General features: G+C 38.0%; 1 protein-coding gene across 3 annotated transcripts in view; it reads left to right on the top strand.

Moving 5' to 3' along the window:
• The window catches only part of waca (WW domain containing adaptor with coiled-coil a), a 154,095-nt gene that overhangs the window by 118,667 nt on the left and 15,269 nt on the right, over positions 1 to 20,159 (top strand). For all 3 annotated transcript variants that reach the window (XM_051928973.1, XM_051928972.1, XM_028804344.2), the window contains exon 9: positions 18,582 to 18,704. In XM_051928973.1, the coding sequence (XP_051784933.1) occupies positions 18,582 to 18,704 (123 nt within the window). The remainder of the gene's footprint in view (positions 1 to 18,581; positions 18,705 to 20,159) is intronic.

Here is a 20,159-nt window from a genome sequence, read left to right as displayed (position 1 = left end):
GGACCTAAACTAAATAGGATGAAACATTAAAAAAATGCTGAAAAGCAAAATCTAAAAATATTTAAGTTTTGAGAAACACTATTCATAACATGGAATCATAACACCATGAATAAGTCATACATGCAGTATAGATACAGAAGTGTATCTTTTCAGAGTAACACCCGGTGGCACTGAAACCTGATTTAGTGTCCGTGTCAGGCACATATTTTATTATTTTTAGAAAATGTTATTAATGAATTTTACTGACTATGTAAAAAGTTGTGTTGAGAATGGTTTCCACCATTGGTAAAGTAAAGTTCAGTGTGCAGTAACTGGTTCTTACTGACATGACCTTCTTGGCAAATCTGTCTGTTGTAATAATTACAGCGTCAACATTTGAGGACTTGTCATAAAACTTGCGTCTCGTTTTCCCACAGGTTAATCACTGATACTGTTTTACTCTCAGAACCAGTACTGCTGCTTTATTCATTCACGACAGGATTGTTTTTTTCTTTTCAGAAATCCCATGTGTGTCAGCTTGAAGTTGCCTGTACAGACATAAAGCTCCACAGTCAAAATGCACTGTAGTCTTCTCTCCAATAAGTTCACAGATAATGGAACTAACAAAAGGAAATGTCATACACAGGGACTTTCTGCTAGGTCTTTTTAATAAAACTCCTTGCCATGTGCCAGGACTCCTTTTTCCTTCACCACCTTGTACTTGCAAATACCATAACATATGAGTACATTGATAGAAGACCTGAAAATAAGACACATTTCCAGTTCACATAATCTACAGAAAATAAACCTCTGGAGGTGACAAAGTCAAAGGAGGGTTTCTGGGTTTAATGATTAGGCAAGTAGTGGAATACAGTAAATGTTTGATGGTTGCCGTATTAGTCCTCGAATATCTCTCTGAGGTACTGATCCAAAGTGCCAACCATACCAAGTTTTTTTTAATTTTATGAGACCATTAAATTAGCTTGACATGTGTACATATCCTTACCTTTGTGTAAGTGTGTTTTGTGATGGACTAATACTTCATTTATGGTTATTTTTTTAATCTTCCATTTGATGCTGCTGATAAAGCCCCACCATTAGATAGATAGATAGATAGATAGATAGATACTTTATTAATCCCCAAGGAGAAATTCACATACTCCAGCAGCAGCATACTGATAAAAAACATTATTAAATTAAAGAGTGATAAAAATGCAGGTATAACAGACAGTAACTTTGTATAATGTTTTTATTGTTTACCCCCCGGTGGAATTGAAGAGTCGCATAGTGTGGGGGAGGAACGATCTCCTCAGTCTGTCAGTGGAGCAGGACAGTGACAATAGTCTGTCGCTGAAGGGGTCCCTCTTCTTTATGTTGCCTCCCCAGCACACTACCACATAGAAGAGGGTGCACGCCACAACCGTCTTATAGAACAGGGGTAGGCAACGTCGGTCCTGGAGTGCCACAGTATGTGCAGGTTTTTGTTCCAACCCAGTTCCTTAATGAGAACTCAATTATTGCTGATGAAGCACATATTGCTTAAGTGACATTTTAATGCTTCATTTTAGTGGTCTCGCTTGTTAAGGTTCTCCAACCTTAATTGCTTATTTCAATCTTAAACTGCTGCATTCAGTGTTTTAATTGCTCCTTATTAGCAATAAGATGTAAAATAGGGGTAGGCAATGTCAGTCCTGGTGAGCCGCAGTGGCTACAGGTTTTCATTCAACCCAATTGCTTAATTAGAAACCAATCATTGCCAATCTCAGACCTTATTTAATTTTATGGCTTGTTAGTCTGTGCAATGTAAGGCGCTTATATCGTAGATTTTTTTCCTTTCCAAGGATATCATCCAAATGATTTGAAGCCTAAAACAGATCATTTTCAGTCTGTCACATTTTTCTATTAAGTGTTTTATTAAATCAAACCGTGCATGATGAACACACACAGATGTAACTGGAAAAAAGCTAGCTGGAGAACTGCTGGCTGCTTTGTCTTTTACATCTTATTGCTAATAAGGAGCAATTAAAACACTGAATGCAGCAGTTTAAGATTGAAATAAGCAATTAAGGTTGGAGAACCTTAACAAGCGAGACCACTAAAATGAAGCATTAAAATGTCACTTAAGCAATATGTGCTTCATCAGCAATAATTGAGTTCTCGTTAAGGAAGTGGGTTGGAACAAAAACCTGCACATACTGTGGCACTCCAGGACCGACGTTGCCTACCCCTGTTATAGAACATCAGCAGTATCTTATTGCAGATGTTGAAGGACGCCAGCCTTCTAAGGAAGTATAGTCAGCTCTGTCCTCTCTTGTACAGAGCATCAGTATTGGCAGTCCAGTCCAGTTTATCATCCAGCTGCACTCCCAGGTATTTATAGGTCTGCACCCTCTGCACACAGTCACCTCTGATGATCACGGGGTCCATGAGGGGCCTGGGCCTCCTAAAAATCCACCACCAGCTCCTTGGTTTTGCTGGTGTTCAGGTGTAGGTGGTTTGAGTCGCACCATTTAACAAAGTCCTTGATTAGGTTCCTATACTCCTCCTTCTGCCCACTCCTGATGCAACACCATTACCTTAAACTGAAAAAGCTGTCTTGAAACATGAATGAGTAATATAAAGCTTTGAGTAAAAATAAGTTTTATTTATTTAATATATCAGGATCAAATACTGAAAACAGATGTATGTTGTTTACTTTTTTGCCTAAAATTTTCATGGAGTCTAAATAGCATAAATACTGTGAAAGAACAGTATCTGGGTTACAAAGAATGTGAAATTAAATTTTAAGCTAAGGCTGTTGGTGATACCACTTCTGTGTGGCATCAAATCTCGGCCCAGACTTTTTTCATGATTAGCTCCCAGCTGGTGGAGTTAACTGCCTGTGTCTGTTCAAAATACTGTCTCCCTCCATGTATTTGAAGAGTCTCTTGTTTGGTGAATTTGTATCTAACTCCTGTAGGCTGTTAGGTTTTTTGGAATCGAGGAAGTGAAACTAGCTTGGATTTGATTCTGAGCTCTTCACTTGTGATGGTCAATTTTGTAACTTTGTTCTGTAGCACTTACTCTTAAACAGTCCCCCAGATTGATATATACTCAATAATGTTGACCACTATTATAAGTTAGTATAGATAAGTGTTTGCTAAGTAAAAAAAATTAAATGTAGGTTGGTCCAATTGGCTTGAAGTTGTTTTGGATGATTGTTTATAAATCCTTGTGCTTTCAGGGATGTGTGGTCAGGGGAGGCAGGTGTCATCATGAAAAGTAAAAAAAAAAAAACCATAAGAGAATTTGTTTTTTGTATGATTCCAATAATTTTTATCATTTCTATAGTGAGAATCTCTAAATTTGCGCATTTCCTGTTCAAATACAGGGGAGAATAGCGAGGTGTGGCAGCGACGAGCCGAGCCTCCGCTTGGACTGCACTCTCCCTCACACACTGGGTTTATGTATGCAATTGGTGCATGTCTGGTGCTGTCTCTCTGTATGTCGCCAATATAATGTTTGCAGACACATTTTATTATACACCCTGACATTCCATAGCTAACATCTTTAATGAATGTGTGTGACATATTTAGCCTTGCTGATAGACCTGCTGTGAAAAGGCACCAGGTGAGGCAGACAGTACTGTGCTGCACTGAAGGGGGCAGATGTGAGCCCAACAGGTTCTTGTTGCTGGTGGTGTTCTACTCAGAGGCTCTCGGTGCCAATAAGTTAGTGATATCAGAAAGTGAAGTGCACTGTAGCAGTCCGTTTATTTTTATTTTTTGTTCTGACTGACTGCCACAATGGATGATTATCTATCTAAGCTTAAAAATTTCTCAAAACTGGACTTTCAGTCAAAACAGGAAGTGATAAATAACAAGGCCAACACTGGAGTGAAAAGGACAAAAGACAATTCACCCTTTTCAGACGTAGTGGTGATACAACCAAAAAGACTGGCTGTGTGGCTGTCCTACAAGAAACTGCCTTTACTGCTTCCTGTGTGTTTTGTTCTCAAGTTACAATGTCTGGACTAACACGGGATATTGTGACATGAACAAATTACCAAGAAACCTGCAATCAGTGAATAAGATACTCTTTTGGGTTCATATATTTGTCTATCAGACAAGGAGGAGTCAGTGCCTCACCAGTCATGAACCCCACCCGCACGTCACTGTGTGCTTTGTGACTGTTTGTGGTGTATTGTTTGCTTACAGAGAGATGCAAGTAGCACTGCGAACATAACAGTTGAGTGAGGGTGCTGGTGAAGTCCTTGGTAAACGAAGTAGAGTCTGCCTGCAAGGTGTCCTGCAGTTCTTAAAACATTAAGTCCAGAGCACAGTCACAGCTTTTCATGAAATATGCCTATTTGCATCCCACGTTTGATTTTGGACTGTTCAAATTACCAAAAAAGTTTGGCCAGGTAGTAAAAAGTATTCATATGACAAATATAACCTTTTGATGTTTTTGATTATGGTGACGCAGTACTTTTTTTATTTTGCTTACATATGAGAGTGCATAAAGTCTGCATGTAAATATGGTGCTTACCAAAGTTTACATTCTTGTAATTGTGTACTGCGTCGTTATTCATAGGTGGAAATATATTTATGTAAACTCCAGAAATATTGCTACCCTTCATGAAAATTAGTTCAATTTAATGTATAAAAAAAGCCACACGTGCACAGAGTGATATTTTGGGCTTAAAAAAAATGGGTAAGTCTCATGGTTTTGTCAGACAGATTTTTGGAACAAAAGAAAGCAAGAATTTTCATACATATGCAGGTTTCATAAATATTGGCACCCCAAATTTCAGGATTTGGTGGGGCCCTCCCTGAAGTGAATAACTACACTGAAGCCTCATTCTGTAGTGCTTAACAAGGTTAAGAGATCACTTGTAGAGGGATCTTGGACTGCTCTTCTATGCAGAACATTTGCCACTCATTGAGATTCTTGGGTGTTCTCTTTTGAACTGTGCTGTTCAATTGAGGGGCGGCACGGTGGCGCAGTGGGTAGCGCTGCTGCCTCACAGTTGGGAGACCTAGGGACCTGGGTTCGCTTCCCGGGTCCTCCCTACGTGGAGTTTGCATGTTCTCCCCGTGTCTGCGTGGGTTTTCTCCGGGTGCTCCGGTTTCCTCCCACAGTCCAAAGACATGCAGGTTAGGTGGATTGGCGATTCTAAATTGGCCCTAGTGTGTGCTTGGTGTGTTTGTGTGTGTCCTGCGGTGGGTTGGCACCCTGCCCAGGATTGGTTCCTGCCTTGTGCCCTGTGTTGGCTGGGATTGGCTCCAGCAGACCCCCGTGACCCTGTGTTCGGATTCAGCGGGTTGGAAAATGGATGGATGGATGTTCAATTGAGTCCACAAATTTTCATTTGTGTTGAAGTCTGGAGACGGAGAGGGCCATTGCAAAACCTTGATTTTGTGTTGCTGAATCCATTTCTTTGTCAATTTGGATGTGTGCTTTGGGTAATTGTCTCGTAGGAAGACCCAACCATGGCCCAGTTTCAGCCTCCTTCATTATGCCACTGACCTTAACAAGAGCCCCTGGGACTCTGGCAGCAAAACAGCCAGAAAGCATCAAAGTGCCACCCTCATATTTTACTTTGGGTATGAGGTGCAGTTCTTTGTATGCATTTCCCTTTTTTTTTTTTTTTTTTTTGCTAAACATAAGAAAGGTGTGCATAGTCAATAATCTCAATTTTTGTCTCATGTGCCAATACAATTCCAGTTGTGTCTCAAATGTTGCTTTGCAAAGCTCAGATGCTGGGATGTGGGTTTTAATCTTAGGAAGGGCTTCTTTAGTTGAACTCTTCCAAAAGCTTGTGGTCATGGAGATGGTGTCTCATTGTTGGTTTAGAAAACATCACAATTCAACTAAAAATATCTGTTGTAAAACTGATCATTTGGTTACCCTTTGCCTCTCTTTGCTTTCTTCTCACTGTGTGTTTGGGGTTAATATTGGATAATTTCCCTTCCTGGCAAATTTTCAACAATTACATGCTTTTCAAACTTATACATTAAGGCTCAAATTCTGCTAAATTGTAGTTTCAACTACATATTTTTTATTGCTCCCCAATCTATGCAGCTCAGTGCTTTTTTCATTTGTGTTGAGAGCTCTTTGGTTTCTACCCATGTTGATGGATTGATTATTGAAGGATTGTTACTGTGTGTTACCTCATAATTTATACCCCAGTGAAACAGGATAATGGTCATAGACAACAATAAAGTTCCTAGACACTAAAAGCAATTTAAACAAAAATTTTATTTCCATAAAGACATAAATTCTTTTGGTTTTATTTATAGTTTTCTTCAAGGTTGCCAATAATTTTGCCATACATAGTTTTGGAAGAACAAACTAGATAGAGTAATCTGAAGATTAAACACTTTTGCAGGAATTCATTTTATTAAATTAATTGTTAGCAATTTCTCCCCAACATTTGATGAAAATTTAAAATCATTGTATTATCAATATTTAATAATGTTGCCTACTTTCTGGATGGGTGCAAATATTTCTGGAGTTTACTGTCTGTTTTGAGATTTTGACTTAATTTCTGTTAATCCATAGTGTTCAACCCTTTTTTTTTGCTGCCGTTACTTGGCTATCTAACCCCAGTGTGCTTTTTGTATTGTGTATCACAGAACTGTCAGAAACCTGTTGCTTGCTGAGCAAGGACCATCTTCATCTGTAAATACAGAATTAATCTCGTTTGCTATAAACATTGCAGATAACCTAATCTCTAACATTAAACTCCTTTGCTTGGCATTTATTAATGAACTTTGTTACTGTTTCCGTCATGAAGTAGAAGACGTTAGATATCTTAGACTGAGGGTGACAGAGTCGCGTGAGGATATGGGCCACACTGTTCAAAAATCTCACGCAAGGCGGTTGGTTAATACCTTTCAAAAATCCAATTAAATTGTCATTACTTAATGTGTCTAAGTATAATTATAATATTCAAATCGTCTTTGCTGGAAAATCAATATGAATATAATAAATTATATCTTTGTATTGCTAAACTTTTTTTTTTCTCTAAACATTATGCAAAGAAACATTTGCTAAAGCCCCTTGAGTGGCAGTGCTCGTCATTGACAGACTAGGGACCTAATAATATTTTTCAGGTTATTGCACATTCTCTGGTAGTGAAAAAGTTTCAGTAAAACACAAATAAATGAGCCAAAGCTTGATACAGTGATCCCTCGCTGTATCGCGCTTCGCCTTTCGCGGCTTCACTCCATCGCGGATTTTATATGTAAGCATATTTAAATATATATCGCGGATTTTTTGCTGGTTCGCAGATTTCTGCGGACAATGGGTCTTTTAATTTCTGGTACATGCTTCCTCAGTTGGTTTGCCCAGTTGATTTCATACAAGGGACGCTATTGGCAGATGGCTGAGAAGCTAGATTGCTTACTTTTCTCTCTGTCTTGCGCTGACTTTCTCTGATCCTGATGTAGGGGGTTTGAGCAGGGGGGCTGTTCGCACACCTAGACGATACGGACGCTCGTCTAAAAATGCTGAAAGATTATCTTCACGTTGCTATCTTTTGTGCAGCTGCTTCCTGAAACGACATGCTGCATGGTGCTTCGCATACTTAAAAGCTCGAAGGGCACTTATTGATTTTTGACTGAAAAACAAACTCTCTCCTCTCTCTCTCTCTCTCTCTCTCTCTCTGCTCCTGACGGAGGGGGTGTGAGCTGCCGCCTTCAACAACTTTGTGCCACGGTGCTTCGCATACTTAAAAGCCAAACAGCCCTATTGATTTGTTTGCTAGAGATTGTTTTCTCTATCTATGTGACATTCTGTGCTGCTGACACGCACTCCTTTGAAGAGGAAGATATGTTTGCATTCTTTTAATTATGAGACAGAACTGTCATCTCTGTCTTGTCATGGAGCACAGTTTAAACTTTTGAAAAAGAGACAAATGTTTGTTTGCAGTGTTTGAATAACGTTCCTGTCACTCTACAACCTCCTGTATTTCTGCGCAAATCTGTGACCCAAGCATGACAATATAAAAATAACCATATAAACATATGGTTTCTACTTCGCGGATTTTCTTATTTCGCGGGTGGCTCTGGAACGCAACCCCCGCGATGGAGGAGGGATTACTGTACTTGGAATTCCTCGACACCTGGAGACTTTTGGCTTTAACAATCTTGACAAAGTTTAGAGTGAGCCTCTGAGCAAGCAGCAACCTTCATTATGTGATCTGAGTATCTGTGTGTCAGGTGAGAGCACAGCTTTGATTTGTGTTCAAAATAGAAATGCTTTCTCATAAATGTAGGTGCTTCCAAACATGCACATAATCACAGTGGCAAAAGCTGTCCGTTTTTAATAGTTTGGTCCAAGATGCCGATAATATGCCCAAAGTTATGTTGGCAAATTTGTCTTTCAACACAAAATTGTTGCACTGTAAATCAATCAATTCCATTTGCTGGTCCTCTGACATGTCAGATGGGTTTATGTTGAATGGCAAAGTAAACACCCTAATTTTCAGCTGACGTTAGTTCAGGAATGGAAGGTGCTGCTGAAGCTCTGTGTTTAGTTATTTTAATTTTGTATTGATCCATGTTTCCATCCATGCCTTGGTGCTATTGATGTCTCTTAGAGAGGGGAAATGTGCAGGACTGTTCTCCACACAGTGCTCTTAAAATAGGTGATGTTTATGCTTTAAGGCATGGATGCTATCATAATTCTCTCTAAGTTTGTTTTGACCTTACAGGTTTGTATTGAGAATGTTGAAGTCTTGGTAATATCCACCGTGAGTGGAAGATCCTAAATAAATTTGGAAATATTCAGTTCTGTCACCATTTTCCCCTTTTGATTCCATGTACAGTTCATTAAAACGCTTGAATATGATTCTCCGGCTTAACTATCTTACCTCTTCAAGGCTATAAGAGGCTTGTGCTCATTCAAGAAAGTATCAAACTGGTGGTGGTGGAGTTCTTTGGTGAGGTTGAAATTCACAACACTCATGACAGTATCTATATTAAGAATTTGCTGCATAATGACTCTTGATATACAAAATAATGAAATGCGTGAAAATCCATACCTTCGCTTGATTGGACTTCTTCTTGGAATTTGGCAACAAAAGTGGTTTCCCCACCCCCAGGACAGAACACACATATTGCTGATACAACATCATCGGCCAGTCTAGCAGCATGAACTTGATTCGCTCCTAGTTTATCCGAAGATTGAACCAAAAAATTGTAAATGTCACCAGCTGCAGTTGTGTCTATCATAGGTATCAGTTAAACAAACTCCTCAGTGACATACAAAGAGTTGTCAGCACCTCTGATGAAAACTGCAAGTTGAGCCACCTTGGTGCTCTTATGTGTTGTGATGAAAAACAAATAAATGCCTGTATTTTTTCTTTTAATTGCCTTTCCAAATTTTTTCACTAAGTCTGTGAGTCTGCCTGCTACCGTTTGTCTTGACAAACTTGCACTAGCGAAATCTTGTTGCTTGTCAAGGCACACCAGTTCAGCTGCCTTCAACATGCATGTTTCAATGAAGTGCTGTTTAGAATATGGCTTCAATGCTGATGCAATTTCATTGGCAATACATCTCGCCTTCACAGTGGCAGCATTCATCTTGCAACTATGAGTGAAAGCAGACTGCTACTGTAAGAGCTGAAATTAACTCATTGTCCATGTCTGTCTGTAGCTCTTCTGTTATTTGTTGTATTATATATATAATACACAAATACACACACACACACACAAACACTAGCTGTACACCCGTGTAGTAGTGAAACAGGTGGCGCAGTGGTAGTGCTGCTGCTTTGCAGTAAGGAGACTGTGGAAGATTGTGGGTTCGCTTCCCGGTTCCTCCCTGTGTGGATAGCGCTTTGAGTACTGAGAAAAGCGCTATATAAATGTAATGAATTATTATTATTATTAAACAGGACAAACTTTAAAAATCAACAAACAGGTTTTGCTAGCTAAGAGGAGGCAAGGTACGCTCAAAAACGTGGCGACAAATAGACCAACTCGAATGGAGGCTGGCAAGTGAGTGAGTGAGGAGGGCCCTGCCCGGCTCCCCACTCCTGACGTCACTCTTCCCACTCCTCTCGGCCCGCAGCCTGTCTCTCGGATTTGCATGAATTAATCACTCCTGCAAGAGAAGTGACAAAATCAATTGGAATGTTCAAGCAAAGTATAGAAAAAACCCGATCTAAATCTGTAGTTTTCTCATGAAAACCGGATAGACACACACGTTGGATTTTATAGAGATTATATATACATATATTACCATGATTGGTTTCATAGTGCCCTCGAAAATTAAATTCTTTGGGAACAATCACTTGCTATAAGCAAATGATTTTGCAGTTTATTTCTTAAAAAAAAAAAAATAAATCCTCTTGCACGTTTCTCCTGGAACACTTGGCATTCAAGTTCTACTCAACGTGTTTTCAACAAGACATTTTTGTAGTACATTTCAAACTAAAATGCAATTGGGGCCCTGCCTAATGCGTTACTATGGGGTATATAAAAAAGGTGCCAAAGAAAGCCAGGAAGGACGTCTACTGGATAAAATGGAAACTGCATCTTTTAAATTGAAGGGACTAAACAACCCCCCCTTTCATTTCTGTATTTGACTGATCACACTGCAGGCCGGACTGAACCCAACCCAACCAATAAGTGGGCCACATGTTTTGCACCCTTGTCTTAGATGAAACCTTTATTTATATCCTTTTTGGACACCTGCTGTAAACCAATTCTGGTTATTCCGGCATATCTTGCACACAACAGATCTTTAAATGTTGTGTCAGTGTTGCAATTTGGCCAACTTGGATAAAAATGTCAGACAAGATTGATTACTTAAAAAAATACAAATTGAATAATTTTTAATGACAGTTGTAGATTTTTGGAGAATTTTGAAGAATTTGCAACAATAATTTGAGACCCACATTGATGCTGACAAAGTATTGACAGGGTGATTGGCTACTTTGTGCAGAATACAGTCAGAGTAAAAAGTATGTGAACCCCTAGGAATTATCTATGTTAGTCTAATTCCCATATAAAACGTTGTTGTATTTTCATGTCAGTCACAATAATGAACAAACACAGTCTCCTATAACTAAAGAGACACAGATTTTCAGAGAATTTTTGACCATATTGAATAAATAATTCAGACTGTCAAACTGAAGGTTGGAAAAAGTAAGTGACTAATGACTTTTTAAAAAGCTCATTACAGTCAGAATTTAGTCCACCTGGGGCCTCATGTATAACGCCGTGTGTAGAACTCACACTATAACATGGCGTAAGCACAAAAGCAGGAATGTGCGTACGCACAGAAAAATCCAGATGCAGGAATCTGTGCGTACGCAAACTTTCACGTTCTTCCATTACATAAATCTCGATCAGAGTGAAAAGTAACGCACGTGCACCCGCCTTCTGTCCCGCCCCAACTCCTCCCAGAATTATGCCTCTTGGAATATGCAAATCAATATAAATAGCCTTCTGTTAAAAGACAATGGGAAAAGCACGGGGGTAAATATAAGAATTTCAGCGAATACCAAGTGGAGGCAAAGGAAAAACGTACTATTTATTGGTTTAAACAGTGGAATCAACAAAAGGAATTTGATCGAGTGACATGGTGTCAGAGAAACTTGAAAGCTCAAGTTCACAAAGTCGCACAGTGCCCGAAATAAAAAAGAAGTTGTCACATATCAAAGTCAGCGTGAAAAGGTGACTCGTAGCCGACCGTCTGAGTGTCATATGAAAGCTTATTAGGGTACAGAGAAAAAAATAGGCACACAGTGGGGGGGAAAAAAGCACAAAATGTCAACTTTAATCTCGAAATTTCCACTTTAATCACGTAGTTTATTTTGTCATTAAAGTAGAACATCATAAACTTCATCTTAAAATCGTCGTTTGGAGGTTGTCCTTACTTTTCATTCTCCAAATACCCAATCGCCACACAATCAGCTCTGTAATAGACGTTAAGCCATCTGTAAGTTTAGAACTCCGATTCTTCAAAACTTTTAAGGAACATTGAAATATCTTCGTAGTACATGTTTAATTATTCTATTCGTCTATCCTTCCAGTGTCACGTTGGCACCAGCAATAATACAGCGCAAGGCAGGAGCTATCCGTGAACTAGCTAGCGCTGCTGCACTGTGTTCTCACATGTTTAATTATTAACAATACAGATTATTTAAATGAAGTTAGTTTTATCTGTATACTATAAGCAACATATTTTGCTGCATTTCATCTTAAAAATGATATCGTCATCATACGCACTTTATAAAGTGGTGCAGGTTGTGCATAGTGAAAGTTTACAGTGGGGTAATTGTATTTATAAGTACAAACAGTTCTACAAGGAGCACTTGATGGACTGATTGAATGCATTTATAGTTCTTGGGATGAAACTGTTTCTGAAACGCGAGGTTCGTACAAGAAAGGCTTTGACGCGTTTTGCCGTGGCTGAGGTAGTGCGTGCTTGAAACTGTATACCGATAATTCTCTTTCCGATCAGCTGCTGCTGTGATTCCCCACTCAGATACAGTGATATAAATACTCCGAGTGGTGCAGTGAGAGTAATATGGAAAAAGATGATCTGCTGTGGCAACCCTTAATGGGAGCAGCTGAAAGAAGAAGATGCAGTGAGAGTAACAACGCTAAAGCAGTTATGGTATTTGGAATACTATGGCTATTCCCTGGACTATTATATTGCTACAGGTTAATTACAATCGGATGCATTACACTAATAAACAATATGCAGTTAATTTCAGTGTATTTATAAAGCCGCGTCAGGAATCTGGGTCTAAGAAAGAAAGGGTAACCACACAGGAACAGTAGCACTGCTTTGATGCTGGGTGCCGCCAGTCTGCAAGTACGCCAGGGTATGAGGTACCGTGGAAATGTGTGTGGCTTTACACCAAGTTTAGGTTTTATACATCGCGACTTGAGCTTGGAAACGTTCGTACGCAACATTTCTGTGCGTACGCAGTTTATACATGAGGCCCCTGGAGTCCATTTAATGAAACGAGCTCAGAGGTGTGACCTAGAATGACTTTGATTGACCAAAAACACTATAAAGTTTGAGTTTGAGCTTTTGACAAGAAGCATATCCAGATGGGAATCATGCCTCGCACAAAAGAGCTGTCTGAAGAGTTATGATCGAGAATTGTTAATCTACATAAGGCTGGAAAGGGTTACAAAGTCATCTCAAAGATTTTAGATATTCATCAGCCTACTATTAGGCAAATGGCTATAAATGGAGACAATTTGGTATTGTGGCTACTCTGCCTAGAAATGGGCGCCCTGCCAAGATGACCCCAAGAGCACAATGCAAAGTCAGTAATGAGGTAAAGAAGAACCCTAGAGTGACAGCAAAGGACTTGAAGAAATCATTAGAATTGGCTAACATCTCTGTTCATGAGTCTACTATACGCAGAACATTGAACAAGAAAGGAGTCCATGGCAGGACACCAAGAAGGAAGCCACTGCTATCAAAAAAAGAAGATTGCTGAACGGCTGAAGTTTGCGAAACCTCTCTTGGACACTCCACAACGGTATTGGGAAAATGTTTTGTGGAGTGATGAAACCAAAATTGAATTGGGAGGAACAAGCAGATCTTCATTTGGTGTAAAAAGGGCACTGGATATCAACATCAAAACATCATCCCTACAGTAAAGTATGGTGGAGGGAACATCATGATTTGGGCCTGCTTTGCTGCATCAGGGCCTGGACAGCTTGCCATCATTGAGGGGAAAATGAATTCACAAATTTTTCAACAAATTCTCCAGGATAATGTGAGGGTGTCTGTCTGCCAACTCAAGCTCAGAAGAGGCTGGGTGATGCAACAGGACAATGACCCCAAACATCACAGCAAATCCACAGCACAATGGCTTCAGAAGAACAAACTCCGCCTTTTGGAGTGGCCCAGTCAGAGCCCAGATCTCAATCCTATTGAGATGCTGTGGAATGACTTGAAGAGAGCCATACACAGAAGACAGCCAAAGAATATGGAAGAGTTAAGGCAGTTCTACAGGAAAGAATGGGCTAAAATTCCCCCCGCACGATGTGCAGGTCTGATCTGCAGTTACAGGAAGTGCCTGGTTGAGGTCATTGCTGCCAAAGGAGGGTCAAGCAGTTATTAAATCCCAAGGTTCACTTACTTTTTCCACTAACACTTTGAACGTTGAATGCGTTTGTAAAATAAAGACATGAAAGAGTAGAATTTGTTGTGTGTCATTGGCTTTAGCTCATTGTGTATATCAGTACCTGTGACTTGATGAAGATCAGATCACTTTTTATAACCAATTCATGCAGTAAACCAGAGAATTCCAAAGGGTTCACATACTTTTTACTTTGACTGTATGATGTGGTTTTCTAGTCATAACTTTTTTCTACTTATTTTTTTGAAGTGTTTAATATTATGTTCTGTGTGAATACGTTATTTTAATACCTTTACTTTTATCTGCGTTTTTTGACGTCCCATTTTTATTGAAGTAATGGGCCATTGTAAAATTTATTTTTACCAAAAGTGCATACTAACAGTGTTATATACTTTGTAGTTAAATCAGATCCTGTCTTTGTGAAAATGCCAATGTACAGTAAGTTTGTGTTGTAATTGTATACCCTTTAATATTTAACAACACAATGATAGGTTGACCTTTTGATGCCTTATTAATAATATTTAATGTTACTTTTTATATGATTTTTGTCCACTTTGTTCTTCCGTTATGTAAGAGCATATTTGATGGATATGCATTTCCTGTAGTGTTGCCCAATGTTGCCATCTAGTGCGTCTTTATAATATTACAGCATGTTGTAAATGCTAGTTGAATGGATTAAATTTGAGTAGGGCTACCATTTTTTGTTTATGGTTTTTTTAACCAGACACAGACAGACGCAGGAGGCACACTTATAAAAACACAAATGGTTATTTTCTTTTCGCTCATGGAGTGCATTTAACGGTTTAGATGGTGGTGATGTTGTTTTGCAAGAGAATTCTTTAAAATAAGCCTTGTGATTTTAACATTAACTCTAGTTATCCTATACAAATCAGCATGCTTTAAGAGTGTGATTTTACTTTTTTTTTGTTTTTTTAAACAAACCTAAAATTCACAAATAGAATTAGCAGTCAGATAAAGAGTTATTTACTGGAAGTGACCCTTTGTTTTGTTAGTGGACATAATCTAGAAATATAAAAATTAATAAGAAATAATGGCACACTCAAAATAAATGACACACTGAAGATGCTTATATTTTTATTTGTAGAGCACATCCCATGGAACTTTAACCTACTCACTGTAATTTTAGGTTTCTTCAGATTATTTAAAAATTTTGAGAAACAATATAGTACCGTATATGTGTGTTTTAATGTTAGTTTTGCAGTGTTAGGTGCTATTGCAAAGCTTATAGAACTACATAACTAACAGTATGTGATGACAGAGATTATATAAAAAAATAATTGGATTCCTCAATTATGGTTTTATTTTTTGCACTTTATTTTAGATATGCAATTTAAAATAATTATTTTTTACTTACTACCTTTATGTGGCTTTGTCAGTCAAAAGAATGAATTTTTGCACAAGGAGAACTGTATATCATTATAGTTAAGAATGTGTGTTTAGAGCATATTGTTCAGTGTTTTTTTTTTTGTTTTTTTTTTGTGTGTCCTTTGTAAATTATTTTCCTAAAATGTGTTGTTAGTGTATCAAGTATGATGTAACTAATGCAGTGGTGTCAACTCAGAATAATACACCATTTATCATGTTTTTTTGAAATTATTTGACAAAATTCACAATGGCTGTAGTCCTGGAAGTTTGTCCTAGCCTGCAGTCATTCACACTTTTTCACCAGTCAGTAGAACTCATTAATATTCAAAATAATATATTTTATTTTGAAATTACCTGAATAAAATCTTATTTCATTTTCATTCATTTGTGCCATGTTTCATAACCTTTGTACTTTTACTATGATTCACAGTTGCCAAGATCACATTACATTAACGTAGGCTCAAAAGTAAAGTAAATACTGTATGTTAAGAGAATGAAATACTTCAAGATGGTCTTTGGGTGAAGGAAAAAATAATGATTTATCAGGTTTATCATTTTAAACTGAAAATCCAGTTGAACTTGTTTCTGTTCATAAAGAGATTTCCATCTATACAGTAAATGAAATGAATTTCACTAATATTAGACTCCGCTCTTTTTGACTCTCAAACATAAATCTGCTGTGTCTTCATAAAGCTTGGGTTGTTTTACAAATTGATTGCATGATTTCCTTCTGGTTATTGTTTTCTTCTATCCATTTTTGACTTTACATTTAGAGGTAAGAAGTCACAGTTCAGCTGACTAAGGGTCAGACCGCTCGGGCATTGGTGACAGTTTGTATTTTTATATATTAAGTCTGTTATGAGTTTATCACTAATTTGTCAATAAAGAATTGTGCTGTGAAATGATTCCTTTTTTCTTTTGACATTGCTATAAAAACATGGAAAATGTTAAGGTTGCAAAAACTCTGGGTTTTGGTTTTATTTAGTCAAGTATCAAAATTAAAGGTAATGTTTGATGTTGTAGGTAGGCTAAACTTTCTTCACAGTTTAAGCTGAGGTCCCATTATGTGACTTTTAGTCATGGGGTTTGTCAAATTTGCTGACAGCAGCTGCTGATCACGTTTCTGGACCATGTTTCTTTGCATGGCTGAAAATCGCTATATATATGTCACCTTAAGCAATCCCCTGCAAACTTCACAGCATAATTGTGCTCACCCCTTTTTCTGACCGCAATAAATAGGCCTTGTACTTGGTAGAGCCTATGCTGTATGAAGGATTAACAGCTACAGCAAATTCAGCCATGTTCTCTGCCCATTACCCCTTTTTCTATTCTGTCGTGGTACATAATACCTCAAGACAGATAAGGTCTTCTGTTTGTGAGGTCCACAACGCTCCCATTCGTCGTTCCTTGTGTATGTATTAACTACATTGTATTTATGGATGCACATTCATTGATTGTTAGCTATCATGAACACAGAGGCCATGCATTTGACTAAAGACAAAGTCAGACTTCTTTGATACAAATGGCAGCTCTTATGGAGAGGGGACCTGCTTAAGTAGGTTTTAATGTTGTGGTTAATCTGCATCTGTATATGTATCTGTATTCAGTATGTATGTGTATTTACATAAACAAAATAGAGCTTGTGTAAAAAAACAATTAGCCACTCTGTGCTGAATCTGTTTCATTACCAGACACTTCTTCATTTTCTAATGTTGCATTTGGGTCAGCTTTTTTGTTGTCCGGAGCTCTCTGTCTCAACTGATTTGTTTAGAGGTTTAGAAAAAAACTTTCTTGTTTTGCATTTTTGTTTTCTTTAAAGTTATCTATCGCCTTGCACAATGTTTAGATTATTTTGAACATCTGAAAGAAATTTGCAGAGGATAACGCATTTCACATGTATAGATCATTGATGTCATTTGATGCTAGGCATTGTTATTTAGACAGCTCAGTTTTAATCACTCACACTAGTGCCCCATTATAGTTTCCATTTTTGCAACCATGACTGAACTTGAACACTTGCTGTATGTGACCATTAGCAAGTCCAACTTGTACATCTTTTCATTAACCCAGTCCTGTCACTCCTGTATTCTGTTTTCCAGAGGATTTTACATTTTATTATTTTTGTGACTTAAAACTTGATTGATCAGTCTACTTAATGTTCACAGTTGGTTACACAGCGCTCATCCAACTCTCATCCCTTTCTACTCCCATAATACCTTTCTGCTGTAGTGCTCCAGCTGTTCAACACAAGTAGCGTCTGATGTCTCTTTTTCTGGACAGAGCGCTCCAGGAAGTCTGTCTGGTGTTGCACAACCAACTTCTTTAACCACATGGCTGGGTATCTGTACTGCTTCTCACTTGTTACTGCTGACTTGTGCATTGAGCTTCACATTTCTGTAGTCTTCTGCTGAGTTTGGAAGTCCATGTATCTTATGTTGACCTGACAAAGGACTTGGAATTGCTGTAGCTTTTCAACACTGTTGAGTTTTTCCTTTGTCTTTTGATTCTTTGACTCTGCTCCATCATTTTCAAGCCCTGACACTATGTTGATGCTTGTTTGTCTTAAATTTTGTTCTGTCTCGTCTGTCAACTCTGTACTTCCTTGTCAGTTGTTTCCATGTTTTGTGTGTGTGTTAATTTCTATAACTCCTCTTACAGGTAAGACTTTTCTAAATTTAAGTAAAGGTCAAAGGTCATTGACTTAATGCTGTAGTTGCATTTGGTTTTATCTAAGGTAAATGATTCCGTCCAATCCAAGTTTGAATTCCCACTGAAAATATCCCTTGTATATAAAAATATCAAATTCTGTGTTGAATAATTATGATGCCATACATGTTTTTTGTACATTTTACTGTTTGGTTAGTTTTGTCTTGTTAGATTGCTGTTGAACGTTTATTTTCTAGATTTACATTTGAGTTAAAGAAACATTCCAACTTTTTTTCATTTAAGGCGTAATAGAAAATGGATTATATTTGGAAAATAATAAAATGCTACATAGTGATAGGGATAGATTTTGTAATACTGTACCTGCTTTAATAGTGAATGCTATTTCAATATCTTCATCTTAAAGCCAAAATCAATACTTCCGTGTGTTTTGTTTTTCCCTTTGTAGTTCTTACAGCTGCTGTTACACAAGCTTCATTACAGTCTATGCTTCATAAGATTCTCACAGCTGGACCATCTGCTTTCAACATCACTACTTTGCTTTCCCAGGCTGCTCAGTTGTCTACACCAGGTAGGGCTGCTAGCAAAACTGCACAAAACCCTGTAGGATTGTTGTGTGCCTTTTCACACTTGTTGCTGATTGCCTGCTTCATAAATCGACAGCATTTGCTTTATAATTTGCATTTCACATTAATCTGAATATATAACTAGCTCTAGAAAAACAAAATGAAGAAAAAATGGACCACATTTTAAACTTGACTAGTTTTAGTTATTTGAACCTGTTTTAACAGTTAGCAGTTGTTAAAGGTTTTTATATCTGGGATCAAGGGTAAGTTTCAAACATTTTATATGTGTAAAACAATTTAGAACATTTTTATTGAACGGCTGAATAAAACTATATACACTCAGCTAGAAGCTGTCCACCTATTTAAGCTACTAAAATCTTCAATGTGGCCGTGTTCACTTTATTGCTAAAATGACAGCATTTAAACTTCGTTTTATTTAGATTATTTACTAAAGTTAGCTTTTAGGAGTTTCTCTTTCCTAATCAGCACAACAGTTTCTGGCCCATGCGTGTTTTAATTTGAACATTCATTTTTGTAGCGGACACTGAAATTTTTTGTTTTAGCAATTAATATGTATATAATTTGTCAATATGGAAATGCATTTCTAACCAAATTGATTAGGGTGGAATAATTACTGTTGTCATGGAGTAGTATTTTTTTTGGTGCTTTATATAGTAATTTCTATAGAAATCCACTGTTGAAATTGCTTGATCTATTTTAATTTCAAGTTTAAAGTATATTGATGTGTTCTCTGACGGCACACCCCATTATAGTATGGAGCAGCAACAGTGATTGTCTAGTTTCAGTACTTAGTAACTGATAATGTAATATTAACAAGAATATTATCTCACAAAAGTGAGTACACCTCTCACATTTTTGTAAATATTATATCTTTTAATGGGACAACAGTGAAGATATGACACTTTGATCCAATGTAAAGTAGTCCGTGTACAGCTTGTATAACAGTGTAAATTTGCTGTCCCCTCAAAATAAATTAACACACAGCCATTAATGTCTAAACCGCTGGCAGCAAAAGTGAGTACACCCCTAAGTGAAAAATGTCCAAATTGTGCCCAAAGTGTCAATATTTTGTGTGGCCATCATTATTTTCCAGCACTGCCTTAACTCTCTTGGGCATGGAGTTCACTGGAGCTTCACAGGTTGCCACTGGAATCCTCTTCCGCTCCTCCATGACGATATCACGGAGCTGGTGGATGTTAGAGACCTTGCGCTCCTCCACCTTCCGTTTGAGGATGCCCCACAGATGCTCAATAGGGTTTAGGTCTGGAGACATGCTTGGCCAGTCCAGCACCTTTACCCTCAGCTTCTTTAGCAAGGTAGTGGTCGTCATGGAGGTGTGTTGGGGTCGTTATCATGTTGGAATACTTCCCTGCGGCCCATTTTCCGAAGGGAGGTGATCATGCTCTGCTTCAGTATGTCACAGTACATGTTGGCATTCA

Source organism: Erpetoichthys calabaricus, chromosome 6 (assembly GCF_900747795.2).
Source record: "Erpetoichthys calabaricus chromosome 6, fErpCal1.3, whole genome shotgun sequence".
Lineage (NCBI taxonomy): Eukaryota > Metazoa > Chordata > Cladistia > Polypteriformes > Polypteridae > Erpetoichthys > Erpetoichthys calabaricus.
Note: the sequence above shows the minus strand (reverse complement) of the source record. Positions and strands in the feature narration are given on the sequence as shown.